The 16,608-nt window shown below is 35.0% G+C and overlaps 1 protein-coding gene across 2 annotated transcripts; it reads right to left on the reverse strand.

Moving 5' to 3' along the window:
• Positions 1-6,792: 6,792 nt before the first annotated feature.
• LOC120211061 lies at positions 6,793-9,001 on the reverse strand. 2 transcript variants are annotated; one of them, XM_039209682.1, is made up of 4 exons: positions 8,893-9,001; positions 7,774-8,030; positions 7,285-7,407; positions 6,793-7,129 (listed from the first exon to the last, which is right to left on the reverse strand). In XM_039209682.1, the coding sequence occupies exons 2-4, from the start codon at positions 7,897-7,899 to the stop codon at positions 6,821-6,823; spliced, it is 558 nt and encodes a 185-aa protein (XP_039065613.1). In that variant the 5' UTR covers positions 7,900-8,030; positions 8,893-9,001; the 3' UTR covers positions 6,793-6,820. The 2 variants fall into 2 exon arrangements, with proteins under 2 accessions (XP_039065613.1, XP_039065614.1); XM_039209683.1 differs by lacking the exon at positions 8,893-9,001 and having other exon boundaries at positions 7,774-8,534.
• Between the last annotated feature and the right edge of the window lie 7,607 nt (positions 9,002-16,608).

A 16,608-nucleotide genomic window follows, 5' to 3' on the forward strand; every position in this document is an offset into this window, starting at 1 on the left:
GCTTTCCTTAAGTTTGGGGGAAGTAGTTGTTGGTAGAACATATGCATAATAGTTTTAGCATAACAATATGTCATGGCATCAATAAATGGTAAGATAGTTAGAAAAACAATGTTTTGGTGATACCCAATGATAATGAACTTTTAGGCTAGAAAGTAAATGTAAATGATTGTTGGGAATGATAGAACTGACTCCCTTTCACCTAGAGTGTGGAAAGGTGTGCGTGATGTGCTGACTCTCCTCATAGCAGCATAATAATAATAAAATATGTATTAAGGAAAAAGGGAGTATAAATATGCTTAATGAATGAGTAAATGTTGGGGCAAAACCAGGGAACTCGATTAGAAATTGTTTAAATTTGTTAAGTATAGATTGAATACAATCATGCACACACGCTACCACAAAGACTCTTGACCTAGAGAAAAGTACTTGAATTCTTTATATGTCTAGCATGTTGAAGCCTAATTTTTCTGAGGTTGAAATTCTATTTTTGTCTTGACTGTCTTGATATTGAACATTGCCATGACATTGTTTTTGTGTTAAGTGTTATCAATTGCTTGAGGAAAAGTAATAACTTAAGTTTGGGGGTGTGATAACTCCATAAAAAGGCTACTTTTAAGGCTATTTTCACTTAAGTTATTGTTTGTTTAAAAGCTCATTTAGGTCATTTTAGATGCATATCGTTGCATATATTTGCATTAGTGGTGGTTGTGTTATTTTATCTTATAAAGATATTGTATGAGGGAAAGATGTGGTTGTTTATGTAGTGAAGGAAATAACAAGCAAAATGATGAACTGGGAAGGAATGTTGTGACATCACACGTTGTTGAAGCAGATTGAAATGACTTGGCATTAAATATTTTTATAAAATGATAGCTGGCAAGGCACATGTCTAATGGTTACAATAGCCAAATAGGGAGCACTGCCACCTAGGAGGATAAAACTCACGCCCAAGGAGTGACTCTAGGGGTGTGATGGGTATTGGAGTGTTAAATCCCATTAATAACTTTGGATATTTTTTATTATTTAATACACCTCACATGAGAGAGGAAGGAGGTTACGCACTCACCATCTCCGGTTAGATTTTCTTCATTTCTCCATCGTTTCCTTCCCTCCATTCTCTCAGTTGTGTTCCTCCATTAACGAGCTCCAAGGAGTGGCAAGCTAGGCGTCTGAGAGGAGCTAGCAAGCTAAGGCGAGTCGTGGTGGCCGAGGAGAGCTCTAGTTACGTGCGTCGACTTCTTCTCCCTTCCCCTTTGTTTTTATTTTTCATTTGATATTGGGTTGTTGGAAAAAATGAATTTCATGTTTATTTTATGGATGATTCAGACCCCACCATGAACTAACCATATTTGGTGGGGATGATTTTATGGATGTTTGATTTTGTTTTAATGGTAAATTGAAATTTATCTTTTGCTTTTACTTGTTTTGCTTATGCATGCTTCATCTTCTAAGTTTGTAGGAGGCATGAGAGTTTCATTACTTAGATGAAGCGTAGGTGTTTGAGAGAAACTTGGTCATTAATGCTTGTAGTATTCGAGAGAAAAACAAGTAAGATCCGCATAGGCAATGGGATGTAGTATTTTCTTAAGCTTAAACCCGACCTAGTAGTATTATATCCTAACCCTTAGTTCTTGAGAGGGGCTAAGATAGGATTTCAAAGACTAAGAAGGGTAGTTTTTATCAATAGCATAGACTGCCATAGTTGAGACTGAGAAAAGATGTTATGGCATTCTATTCTATTAGGTTCCTTTGACTAGAGATAGCGGGAGCATTTTTTAGCAAAGTCTGTCGAGCAAGTGAAGCTTAGATAGATTAAATCTACTTGAGAGATAAGTTTTAGCATCCTTAAAACAATCCCTATCATTCATTCCAGTAGGCGGCTTGTTGTGTGAGGGTTATCAAACTATCATTTATTCATTGTTCTTACCGTTTTTCATTGTCTTAACATTTATATCATTTTCAACATTATAATATGCTCTTTGCCACTACATTTTCATCTACTACCACATCATACTATCAATCCATATCCATCAACATATATTTTTTATTGTCATGACATTCTTCATTGGTACATATCATCTCTAACTATACTTAGATAGAGTAGTGCTTTGCTTTAGTTAAACTTTGTAATTTTCACCAATCCCTGTGGAGACAATACTCACTCGTCACTTTATTACTTGAGTGATTGTCTATACTTGCACATTATTTGTGTATAATTTTATAGTACTCACAAAATGCAATAACCCTAGAGGCGTCCTAAATACTCTTGAGGAGTAGATTAGTCGAGTGTATTTTTTCGATGTTGTGCGACTCCAGATCTCACCCTAGGTACTTGGCAATGAGGGATTTTTTAGATAAAGATTATGATATTGTGTGACCTAGGTCTTATTTAGAGTACCTTTGGTAGGCTAGAGGGTGCGAGTCCCGAATGTTGTGTATCCCTGCACTACACCATGATGCATATCTCTACTTGTGTGTTGATGTATTTATGTTATCCATGATCGATACCTGATAGTTATGTGAAATTGAGAGATTATTTGTATAATTGGTGAGAATTTTATCGATGCTTCATGATGATTGAGTCCCCCATATATGATTCGTACCTGATGACTATTATGATATTGGTATTATCATTGTGTTTGTGTGATGATTGGTTGTTGCATATGATGATGGCATTGCTAGTATTGCTTATCTGATTGTACTAGTTAGCATTCTTATGTTGTGAATGCATGTAGTATAGTATAGGTATTGTGTGGCATGGGACTTGCTAACTTAGCATTCTGAATATGTTTTCGTTAGTAGGTTACAAGTCACGCAGAGTGCGATTAGACAATAATATCATTAGAGGAGTCTCAGCGGAGTACCAGAGTACAGTGATGATAACTTTGAGAGCATGTAGAGATTATGATTTATAAAAGAGTCAAGTTGTAATATTTTATTTATTTATGTATTGAGTTTTTAAATTAGGGTCTCGCATTTGTAAATTTACTTGGTGTAAATGTTTAAAAATGAATATGATTTAAAAAAAGGTTAGTCACTTCGATCATTCTGTGTGGTACACAAACCCATGAGATTAGGGTATTACAATGTCTGGTGCTAGGGGTGTTCAATTGGTTAATTCGTTAACCTACCAAACCGAATTACCCAAAATTCATTAACCAAATTTTTCCCCTTTAATTGTTAATCGGACCGAACTAATTTAGGTTATTGGTTGGTTAATCGAATTAACCGAAATATATAAATAATATATATTATGTATTAAATATTTCATATTTTTTATTTATTCTATTAATTCGGTCGGTTAATTCGGTTAAATCCAAAATTTAAACACCTCTAAAACTAAATAATATATATAATATATTAAAAATTAACCATTAATCGTTAAATGACCGAACCTAAAATTAACCGACCGATTAACCGACTGAAATTTTGGTGCAATTGCAACCAATTTGCAAAAGAAGCAGCCACAACTGAAACCAAGCCGCAATTAGTGGGAAAGGTCCCACGGAACATATTGATGCAACACATTATGGAAAGCACCACAAAAATAAGCCAATGATAGAAGTCCGACAAACATAAATATCAAAATTCAAAGTATGTCAAACAGAAATCCCAGACACACTCGAGGAGATCAAGAATTTGAATCAGCAAAAGCATGCATCTTGGTCAAATTCAACCGACAATGAAGGCTAAAATCGAAAAGGTGGGTAATCTTAAGGTCCCTCGGATAAAAAAAAAGTAATGACGAAAAACAGGTCCTGGTGTTTATAATTGTTTTTACTTGGTAAATTTATTTTATTAAGAATTTAAAGAAATAAACTTAAAACCTACGCTTATTTGGAAGAAAATAATACAACATAATTAGGTAAATGATACAACGCGACAGCTGATTATACGGATAATCACCTACAAAAGCAACTGAACAATACATTTAAATTTTCACCATTTCGCAATTACACTCCCGACCCATGCAAGCGAAACTCTTACCTCCAAGCGATCATCTCCTTGAATCCTCCAACAACTTTAAACTTGAGTTCACCCTCCAGGGGTGGAACCCTAACCGAAGATGGCTGGTCACTTGAGAAGATCGAAAGACTACTAGAAGATTAGACCACCATTTCCCCTCGCACAACACTACCTTATCATTCACTTCATTGTTCCAATTAATTTAGATTAAAATGTTACTAATGCTCAATCTCACATAGTATTGAAAATACTATTGGGAATGGGTATTTATGTTTTGAATTTCCCACTTCTTTGTTAAGTGAAAGAGAACAAGGGGGACTCTCGCGCACCGCCGCCGTCGCCGTCCGTCTCGTCTATAAATAGAGAGCTATATTCAGCTTCTCAACTCACTCTCAACATTTCAGAATTCACTCTCCAAGTGTTTTCTAAAGTTCTCTCTGTGTACTTTCCGATCAGAAGTGCAATACCATCAGCAGTCTACTCCAGTTTCTGGTGTACGAAATTCGGAGCGATTGTGTTAACCTCGGGGGACGGTCCGCCTACTGCACTGATTACACACATCGGTGCGAATTTATTTCTAAGGCAGTGGTTATACCACGACACGGTTTACCAATCTGTTCTTTTTTAATTATTGTTTATCTTTCCTGTCAGTACTAACGATGTGGTTTTATAGTCTATTTTACCAACATAAAACAACACATCCTGGGGGAGTATGCTGTACCCTTGAACAACTTGTTGTGACCTCTGAAGCATTTGAGCTCCAACTTAAAAGAGATGAAACAGATAAGGCTGGAACAACTTGTTGCCTCAAGAAAATCAGAATAAATTAAAGCTGGCAGGTTTGAAGAAGTAGAACCAAAGATTATTAAATCTAACAAGTCAATATCAAGTATACCGCAAGAGAGGCAAAAAGAAGCAAAGAAAGATGCCATTTTCAGCAGTCCTCGAGAAGATGAATGCGAAGACCTAAACAAATGACAAGCTTTAGTTCATAAAGATAGTGTAAATTTATAATTATTAACCAATTATATGATACAAATGAAACCATTTTCATTCATCTGAGTAGAGGCTAAATTACTCTTTTGATCTTATGCAGGGTCAAACTTTACTGTCAATGGTTACAAATGAACAACAAAATCAAAAACCTGCTTTTGGAATAGCCAATGACAACCAGTTTAAGAAAAGGGCATCTGATCCAATATATAGTAAGGGCTAATTTAGTATAGTTTTTTAAAAATGACTTTTCAAAAGTGACTTTTTAAAAGTGTTGTAAAAATGAATTTTATAAAGTGTTTATATGAAAGTATAATTTAAAATTTAATTGTTTGGGAATGTTATTAAAAAGTGAGTTTGAAAAGATAAAATGTTCATTATAGATATTATATTGTAAATTAAAAATATAGAATTTAAATCATATTAATTTAAATTATATTAAATTTTAAAAAAAATATTATTATATATGGATTATATCAATTTAAAAAATGATAAATATAAAAAAAATAAATATAAATATAATTATGATAAAAAATTATTTTATATAACTCACTATTAATATTTTAGTATATAAATCATGAATTTTATTTATTTTTGAATAACTAAAATAAATTATTAAAAGTAATAATTTATTTTTCTAAGGATTTTAAAATTAAATTATTAAAAATAAAATGTAAATACATAATTGAGTGGACCTTATGCATTAGTAAAAGTAAAATTATAATTTGTTTCCAAACGCTATAATTTATTTCCAACTGCTTTTGTAGTTGGTTTAAAACTATTTTTTCTACCGTAATTTTTTTTAATTTTTTTAACTTGCTCGACATTAATTTTACGGTCAAAAGTATGCATTTTAAAATCATAATAGTTTTTTTAAATTAAAAGTACTTTTAGAAAGCTTTATCAAACAAACAGTAAGTCGATAAAACACTAAGGGTCAGTTTTTTCACTGAAAACAGTTTTCGGAAAATGAAATCTGGAAAATGAATTATATTTCTAAAAAACATTTTTCAGAAACTATTTTTCAGTGTTTGGATGGTACATTATAAAATGTTTTACACTGTTTGGTTAATTTTTCTGAAAACAGTTTTCAGAATCTATTTTTAATAAAGAAACATACATATTCGATATGTTTTTATTCTTTACCTTAGTTTTAAAGGTTCATTTTATTTTTATATAATTATATTTTATAAAAATATGTATTTTTATAAGTACGTCAAACTAAATTTTTAGATAATCTTAATAATTTATGTTGATTGTATTATAAATACACTATTTTAGGTTTAAAATCTTCACGATGCTTATTCATTCGTATTTTTAGAAATGAATTTCAACGTATGATTAATATTATGAAGGTTTATTTGATATAATATTAATAATTGATTAAAAATATATTATAAAAGTTTATAAATATTATGTAGGTTTAATTAGTAGTATACCACATTAAAACAACAATAGTATATAACATTGTAATAATAATAGTGTCAAAATATATAATTAAAGGGTTTATCACATTAAAACAACAATAATATCCAACCATAATAATACAAAGTCTAATTCATACATATCGCAAATGTTTCTCAGCCTAACAACAGTGATTTTCAACAATGCATCATGCATCTTCATATGCATATTAAAAACTGCAGTAGATCTCATGTCTTATACCTTACACAAGCTATAAGCAGTATAAATGTATATATGGTCCCAAAAAAAGAGTTAAACATACATATTGCAAATGTTTCAGCAATATTAATCTAGAGACAATTCCATAAAGTTTATCTTTACAAGTTGAGAAAAAATATTTCTTTGGATGAAACCAGTAAAATTATGTAATTCAACTGAAAGCCCTAATCTTGAAATCTTACCAACTTTTCTGAAGGATCAAGAGTCCAATGATCTTTGCTCGAGTTATTAGAGATGTTGACAGCATCATGTTGAGACAATCTTGAGTGCATCTCCCACATAAATTCTTCTTCCTCACAATTTTTCCAGCTGCTGTGCGTCGCATTACTGCTTCTACCAGAAATGTTCCGTCTTGCCAATAAACGAGGATCAGCCTTCCAGACTTGGATGCCGGGTAATTTTGAGATCCATGTTTAATATTGAAACCATTCCTCTGGCTGGAAATAGCCTCAGTAACTCTGGCTCTTCCAACACCCACACCTTTAGTCTGTGAAAGATCAGTAACACCAATGTTCTTATTACAAACAACATATTTATATGCATCTCTATGATAACACCGGATTTTCTGACAACATCAAAATAGAAGCAGAAAGTGAAAAGGTAATAAACATATTAAAACAAACTTTGAAACACCTCTCATACATTCATTTTAACACAAGGATCTCCATATGGCTGTCCAGCTGTAATGGCTGCTCTATCCGGCCTCTCATAATCCTCCTTTGAGTTTGCCAATGTTCCAGTCATATCATTGACCATAACTTTTGCCTTCATCACACAAAAGCAAATCAATAGAAAATCCCGTATAATGAAGGCATTAAATCTATCACATAGAGCTGAGAGAAATTAAGGAAGTTAAAATCAAGACAAGGTCACAAGGACCAAAAGAATTGGCAACAGTGGCATTGATATGATTCCACAAAGGACTAGAAAGGAATGATAGTGGGAATCTCAAAATTTCGGATATGAATCTTTAACAAACAAGGTGAAGAAAATACGGGAGTAAAAGTATTTAAAGTGCTAGCTTTATAAACATAAGCGATCTCCAAATTCAATAAATGCTTCAGAAATATACTGAAAAGCACTTGAATGAATCTTTAACAAAATAGAGGACAAGATGATTGTAGAATTTACCCTGATAGACTGTTGAAGTCGCTGCCTTTCTAGATACTTTGGATTTACATGAATGCTATGTGGTGGACGCTGTGAAAGTAGATCGGGTCTTGATGTTGTCGTTCCTGAAGATGAACCATTTATCATGGGAGCAGAGCCAAGTTCCTTTTCAATCACCTGGAGGGTCGGAGGAGGGAATACCCCTTTCCATGTTCCAAAAAATGACGCATACTTTGACGCACAGGAGGATCAACTTGTCTATATGCATTGCAGAACACCTAAGTCCAGCAGTCAAAATGGTATGGATCATACACTTGAAACATGAGTATCAACTTCATTCTATACAAGCACAAAATTAACATACAAAGAAGATTTCAGCATTTTGAAGAGTTTAAGATCCTAAGCACATAAAGGTGGCAACTGGATGTGTATATTTGTCAAAGCGTATAGTGTTTTCATTGGGAACAAAGTCTTCTGCAGTTTTTCAAACAATAATCAATCAAACATAAGCATACTACAAGAAATTTTGCCAGATGTCCCATTCAGTAATGATGGAATCAAAAGAAAAATAATGAAACCTAACATGTGGCAATCTGGCAGCAAAATGTTTAATGTAATCTCTCCCAATATTCTTTACAATACTGTCCCAATATTTCGTTAAACGCGGTTTTTTCAAACGGGGTCCTCTTGATTTATCAAACGACCTACGCGGATTCTCCATATTGAATTCAAAAACCCTAAATCATTGAGGACTCGTAATTCCATCTCAATGAAATCAGCAAATAAAAAAAACTGAACCAGTACAATAATAAATATAAGTCCAAGAATTACAGAGCTGGAATGTACAATGAGGGAAAAACATAAAATCCTCGGACTAAATTATATACAGCAACAAAAAGGAAAGACAAACTAAACTCTAATTTTCTAAAAAGTAAAGAACCAATAATTGTCTATATAAAGAGGGAACAAAGAGAAAGGGGGAATTAGGGATTTATTTGGAAGTGAAAGGGGTGATATACATGAGCGTGAAACAGCGAAAGTTGAACGGAGAAAATGAAGAAACATCTACTAATAAGGAGGTCAAGGAAGATGAAAATGGAGAAGATGAAAAGAAAGACACTTGAGAAGACGACAGTTCACCTCGTCAAAGAGAAGGAGACCACTAAATCGCTCGATTTTTCGGTGTGGAGCAAGGGGCGAGAAAACGAAGGAAAATGACTTATCCTTTTCCAAACAGTAAGTCATTTTACCTTGTTTTGCTTTGAGTTTTCCGTTGACATTAAAACAAATTCCACTGACCCTCTTGTTTTGCGGGAACCAAACATAGAAAAACGAGGAAAATATTTTTTGTAAAATATTTTCTCCCAGCTGTCGCGGTCGTCTTTTGGTTGGGTTCGGAATTGAGTTTCGACTTGAATAATTGGGTCGGAGTCGTCACCGATCATTTTAAACGATATTTAGGTAGATCGGACACCATCTTACATGATCTACGTTTTATCATAAATGTGTCGGGTTCGGGAGTCAGTTACGGTCAATGAAAGATTAGCACCCTTGAACCACCCTTTCGGTACCAATTAATTTGTCGGTTGTCTTAATTACAAAAATTTGAAATTTAAAATAAAATTTTAAAAATCTGATTCAAATTACTTACCTCTGATTGGTTGGAATTCTTCTAAAAAAGGTCAAGGATGTTAGAAAAAAAATTAAATAAACCTAGGAATGAAATAAATAAAAATAATAATAATAATAAATAAAATACTAGATAATAAATCAAAAAAGAAGAAAAGAAAAAAAATAAGGAGTAAATAAAAAAAGTCAAAAGAAAAAAGAAATGAATATAAATTAAAGAAAGTAAAAAAATAAAAAAAATGAGGAAAACCCAACATAAAAGATAAAAATTCAAAAGAATAATAAATAAAAATAAATAAATAAAATTGAAAAAAAATATAATAATAATAAAATATGCGCGAGTGACGAAATTAGAAGAAAATAAAAATGGAAGGTCGAATTGAAAGAAGAATTTTCGGGACCAAATAAATACATGGAAAACACGGGGGACCAAACGTATAATTTCCCCCCTTTAAACTATGAATACACGAGGATCCCCTTATTCGGGTCGGGTCGGGTCGGGTCGAACACGGGTCAACCCGTGGGTTGGTATATAACCCAAAAAATAAGCCCAAATCCTTCATTTTCCTCATTCTCTCAAAAGAACATACCCCCTCCTCACTCAAAACCTCTCAACTCACCCCCAGAACATGGCCATGCACTCCACCGCTCGTGCCGCTCCGACAACCACCTCCTGTGGTTGGAAAAATCTAAATAGCCCCTTTGAAAAGCCCTTACCACCAATAATACAACCCCACAACCCGAATCCTAAAATCCCCCTTAAATCGGCATAGATCTAACGAAAACCCTTTCAAATTTTACCTTTTCTTGCTTCTCCGGTGGTCTTTTCGGTTGGGTGATACGCTCTTTTTTAATGATATTTTTGTTGCTTTGTTTGTTTCCTTTGTTTTGTTGTATATGGGTATTTTTCTGGTGGTTTGCTTGTTGGCTTCAATGTTTCGATTGCCTTTGTTGTTAATGTATTTTGGGTTCGATCTGGTTGATGATCGATAATGCTCTCTTGGTTTTCTCTGTTGGTTTTGTGGTTGTACTCTGATGATTTGTTGGCCGATTCCACTGTCAGTTTTTTGATGTCCCTGTTGCAGTGTTGTGGTGGGGTATTTATACCCACCACTGACCGTTCGTCTGTTTCGAAATACGGGGCTCATTGGCTATTATGGTCGGTCATCCCGGGATGGGTCAGTCCCAGGATTTTCGTCGGCCATTTCGCACCAGACCCTTTGATTTCCCCCTTGTGCGGCGCTGACTGTGTAACCCTAATATGCTTTTGGGTCTGACCGGGTCTGCTGGGTCAGGCTATCCGGTTGGGCCCACTGGACTTGGACTGAACCCTATTAGACCTAAAACAAAAACATAAAATAAATAAATAATAAAATAAAATAAAATAAATAAATAGATAAATATTGTTGGAACCGTCTTTCGGTTGGGCCCCAGAATTGGGCTTCGACTTGAATTGATTAGGTTAGAGTCGCCACAGACCATTTTAAAATGAATTTAGGTGGGTCGGACACCATCTTACCTGATATGCGTTGTACCAGAAACATGACGGGTTCGGGAGTCGGTTACGATCAAGGAAGGATTAGTACCCTTGAACCGCCCTTTCGGTACCAATTAATTTGTCGGTTGTCTTTATTTGCGAAAATTAAAAATTAAAATTAAAATTCAAAAATTCAATTCGAATTAATTACTTCGATTGATTAAAACCTCTCCTAAAAAGTCAAGAATATTGTTAGATTGTAAAAATAAAAATAAATGTAAAAAACGAAAAAGAAAAAGAAAAATAATAATATTAATATTAATATTAATATAATAATACTAATAAAATAAAATAGATGAATAAAATTAATAAAAATAATAAAAAAACGAAATAAATAATAAAAAAAAGAAAAAAAAAAGAAAATGCAAAAAATTCAAATAACTTATTAAGTAAATTTGCTTTACAGGTGACTTGCACGAAATCCTTGTTCTTGGAGATTTGTTGCTTTACATTTGCAAGGTTAACACGTAATATCTAAGGTATAAGTAAATTTCTTCCATAAGAATAAAGGAAAAAAACCTGGGGCTCCAAAAACAAACCTTCGTTATTGTGACCACAACCCAAAGCGATTCCTTTGATGTTTCCGGAGTTACCGAACGACACCGTTTTTGTGACAAAATCATCGACTGTGTAGGACCCATCTCCGTATGAGACTTGGTAAGGGCATTTCCCGCTAGGGTAAGCAAAAACTTTGAGAGAAGTACACTGCCTTGACTCGTAAGTAACCGGACTGTAACTGGAGGATTTCGATGGGTTGAAAATCGGGTCAGATTATTGGTAACAGTCGGCACAGGGTTCACATTGGATCCATTTACCATCACTCCCAATATCGAGAACCGCGTAGTATTGTTTAGCTGGGTTATCGAATCCGACCCTAGTGAAATACTCCCCACTTCCTTAACTTGTCTCGGAAATAATGGGAATAAAAAAAGCCTCAGCTTGGATCTCGGTTGGCACCGGCTTCAACTAGGATTTCTTGATTCCAGTAAGAGCAAAGAGGAGTTTGGCGTTGAGTGAGTCGACACAATTGTAATCAAGCTCGAGTAAGGATAGCACAAGATTCTTGTAGTCGACGTTGTGGCTCCATGTATTCCTCACTCGACCACCACCATCGGTCATCTTTATACACCAATGGAAAAGAAACGAATTCAAAAGCTCGAAACCAAAATCAAGTTGATTTTGAAGTAAAAATGGAAATTGAATGAGTGGTGGTGTGAGTCGTAGAGTCCCCTGCTGCCTTTGTTTTTGCTTCTCCCTTCTCTCCTTCTTTCTCTCTTTGCCTCCTCCCCTCACTACAATAAAGGATATGGTACTTATAGGTGGTTCCCAGGTTGTGATTTGGCGGTGTGTTCAGTTATATACCATGTGGCTAGCCGAGAATTTTGGAGAGTGGGTGGAGAGGGAAGAGTGGGGAAGGAGTTGTCGGTAGTGGGGGATAGTGGGGGTAGTGGTTTGTTTATTTTTTTTCAACTTACGTGGGGTGCCAAAAAAAATAATTTATATAAATGAATGGTAAAAAAAGTGTGTCTACAGCTACCCCTCTTTGCCCATAGTCGTGTAACGGGTATAGGGCAAAGATTAAAAGACACACTTTTCATTTCACATGAACTTATCCAAATTTAACATCGTCCATATAGGGGTCAACCTCCATCGAATATCCTCTGTTGTAAAGTTAAAATCTGACGTCGAGACTGGTTTGTCAATTTGGATTGAATCGTAAAATGACTCCCTCGCCATGAGGTTGAGTAGAACTGGAAACTTCTGAGCACGATATCCTTCATCATGAAGTTGAAATCGGACTCAGAGTATTAGAAAGTAGCTCCTGGATTGTCTTATGGCTCAAGATACTTCGTCGTGAAGGTGAGACTTGACCCCGAAGACTTTGGTGTTGTTGTGTTACAAATGACCCATTCGTCGTGAAGTTGAGCCTTGGAATTAGATATCCTTCGTCGTGAAGTTGAAATCCAATGTAAGTTGCGCTGTTTCAAGGCCAATATCCTCCACTGTGAAGTTGAAATTGACTCTGAAACTGGGTAGTTTATTGACAGACACTCATTCTTTTGGATATCCTTCGTCGTGAAGTTGAAATCCAATCTAGATATGGATGTTGATTGTGTGCACGATTCCGTTCGTCGTAAAAATAAAATCGTAGATGGCCCCTTCGTCATGAAGTTGAGCCTGGAATTAGACATCCTTCGTCGTGAAGTTGAAATCCAACTAAGTTGTATTGTTTTGAGTCCAATATCCTCCGCCGTGAAGTTGAAATTGGTTCTGAAACTAGGAAGCCCCTTCGTCGTGAAGTTGAGCCTCAAATGGTACAATATCCTCTATTGTGGAGTTGAAATCGTGGATGTGTGGGTACGATATCCTCCGTTGTGGAGTTGAAATTGTGGATGGCCTCTTCGTCGTGAAGTTGAGCCTTGACTTGAATATCATTCGCCGTGAAGTTGAAATCCAAGTATGTATTGTTTCAAGTCCAATATCCTTCGCTGTGAAGTTGAAATTGGCTCTGAATAAAATTAGGAAGTTGTTTATTGACAGTCAGCCGCCCCTTCGCTGTGAAGTTGAGCTTGTGTTGTCTCGAGTCCAATATCCTTCGCTGTGAAGTTGAAATTGACTCTGAATGAAACTGAAAAGTTATTTGTTTGATAGTCATTCGCCCCTTCGCTGTGAAGTTGAGCTTGTGTTCTCTCGAGTCTAATATCCTTCACTGTGAAGTTTAAATTGACTCTAAAGGAAACTGAAAAGTTGTTTGTTGACAGTCAGTCGCCCCTTCGCTGTGAAGTTGAGCTTATGTTGTCTCGAGTCCAATATCCTTCGTTGTGAAGTTGAAATTGACTCTGAATGAAACTGAAAAGTTGTTTGTTGACAGTCAGTTGCCCCTTCGCTGTGAAGTTGAGCTTGTGTTGTCTCGAGTCCAATATCCTTCGCTGTGAAGTTGAAATTGACTCTAAAAGATGTAAAAAAATTATGTGTGCTAAAAATGATAAATGTGATACTCTTAAGTATGTCTAAGATGCATGCAACATGAATGAGTTATATATTTGCTCTTGGACGGAGTCTCGTGTTTTGTCTGCCAATATGGTCATTGGAATCGATCGTTCCCTATTTGTTTCCCAAGCTTTGGCTTTACAAACCTTTCATATTTGAGATTGTCCTGTTTGAAAATGTTTTTCTCATTTTTCTTGTTTTAGGAGGGAAAAAGATAAAAAATTCTGTAAAATATTGTTCGCAGTTGAATCAAATTATGAACGTGAGTTCAAAGAATATCAAAGGAATCAATAGCTCTTTTAATACTTTCAGAGTTACAGCGCTTTGACAAATGTTCAAATGGATGAATTGGCTTTAGGTTGGTTTCTAAGGTTTCGGTCACCCAAAATGTCATTTTTTGAAATATCGCAACATGTTTTTTGATTTGGCATTTTAATTGGGTGCGAACAAAATGACGCAACTAGCATGATCAATTACTAGACCTTTTATTTCGGTCCTCTGAAATCATCCATTTGTTCAAGTTTTGTAAGTTCCTCTAACTAAGGTAGTGCAAAAATATCGGTCTAAAAATGAAATTCTTGAGTGCTCGTATGAATTTGACTATAACAGGTGTTCCTTAACTCCCTTAGTCCATCATTACCAAAAATTTCTTGCTTAGATAAATTTGATTTAATTTACCATTGTCTGGCTAGCTGAATCCATAAAGCCGGGGAATTTAACCAATTGCTTTAGATGGACAGCTTAACATTATAATCAGTTTTATCAAGTTAACTGAAGGGTTCATCTCATCACACAGTATTCGACTGGACAAAAGCAGTGGAGCAAACACCGAATTGCCAAGTGTCTGAGAAATGTTATGGTTTGAATGCAATCTATTCAGAAAGTTAGGGCTTTCGAGTTTCCTCTATAACCAATTGCCTTAGCGGAATAGCTCATTTTTTACGTATTTAATTTCTTAAGATTGTCAATAAGAACCGTTATAACCTAGGTGTTGTTAAAAGTTAAGGAATCTCATCATTAGAGTTCAATTTCCAAGCAACTGACCTAAACTAGATTTGCTTACTCGACTATTCCATCTGTGAAGATCATTATCATCACTGAACGTCTTAAATAAAAAGTATAGTAATGTCATATGCAAAAGGATGCCCCATGTTGTTCGCGCTTAATGAAAGGAAAATGTTAATTGCAAGAGCAGGGTACGGTGTTTGAGTGTATATTTTGGGTAAAGTCAAATTCCTTGTTTTAAATCATGTTACTTTGTCAAAGATCTGTAACTTTGAAGCTTTTACAGAGCTTCTTAATTCAGTTGAAATTCAAAGAATTGCAACTTTGCAAATGTTATTCATGGCTCGTCATCATTAAAGTAACATAAATTTATTCAAATGTTCTTAAAAAACTTGAGAAAAAAAATGAAAAAACAAACTCAAACAAAATGCCTCAAATGATGAAATGATCTGCCTCACTTGGATGCCCCCGAGTTGTTGAAGTTGATCCAATTCTTTTTATGTATTTTCTGTACAATTCTCTTGAATGTGGAGTAGTTCTTGATAGTGTGCCCTGAGACACCGCTATGATATTCACAATGTGCATTTTCATCATACTACCTGGGGTACAGGGGCTTCATGGATTTCTCTGGATATGGTGACACCACATGTGCGTCAAACAACTGTTGGTAAAGCTCCTTATATGTCATAGGATCGAAATGTTCTCATTTTTTATTAGATATGTGAATGTAATAAAAAAGAGAAAAGTAATGCGAAATATGCAATGTAATAAAAAAGAGAAAAGTAATGCGAAATATGCAGGAATGCATGATGCATGCAATGTTCGAGGCATTGACACAAAAAATGTGTTTGTTATTAGAAATAATCCTTATTGGGGACAAAAGTGTTTTATCTTTTAAGAGACAAAAATATCCTGAAAGCTTATGATATGTTGACTAGTCTTATGCCTTCGCCTGTCACTGGTTGAATAACTTGTTGAACTGCTCTGGCTTCTCCAGATGAACCATGCAAATGACGAGTTGTTTGCCCAAAACAAAAGTCTCGAAGGACTGCATCTTTGGCTTCCACTCTCTACTGAGTCTATTCCCTAACGGAAACACCATTGGAGCCCTCCATCGATTGAAACTATCCGAAGCTTGCTTCTTGAATTTGTCAGCAATGGGATTCAGCTCAGCTAGGGTTTCGCCATCTTGTTCTCGTAGTTTTCGAAAGGAGCGTCCGAGTCAGTAGCCTTTTCCTCGTCTTACCCCTACAATATTTGCCAGTCAATTCTTCAAAGATAGACTTTCATTGTGCTTCATGCAGACCCAGTTCATTCTGAGTCCTTTATAATGTAGCAGAGTGATATACTCTTCAATTGTGGGCACCATATCTTCCGGAATGAATGTGACACATAGTCGCCTTATAGACTGTCCTCTACATTTTCATCTCTTGTATTACAACCTTTGTCCATTAATGCAGATTATTCATGTTTAACAAACACGTTTTTGGTGGATCAACACCTCTTTTAAATTATGAAAGTGATGAAAATAAAATGAAAGAGAAAAATAAAAAGAGTTAGTGAGGTAAAAATAATAAAAAATAATCATGAAAAATAAAAGTCCTACCCCACATGATATCTACCCGAACATGCTTATTGTTCCTACTCGGACATGATCTCTATCCCGCATACTAATTTCAAACAAATCTTAAACC

This window comes from Hibiscus syriacus, unplaced genomic scaffold (genome assembly GCF_006381635.1).
Source record: "Hibiscus syriacus cultivar Baekdansim isolate YM2019G1 unplaced genomic scaffold, ASM638163v2 tig00109957_pilon, whole genome shotgun sequence".
NCBI lineage: Eukaryota > Viridiplantae > Streptophyta > Magnoliopsida > Malvales > Malvaceae > Hibiscus > Hibiscus syriacus.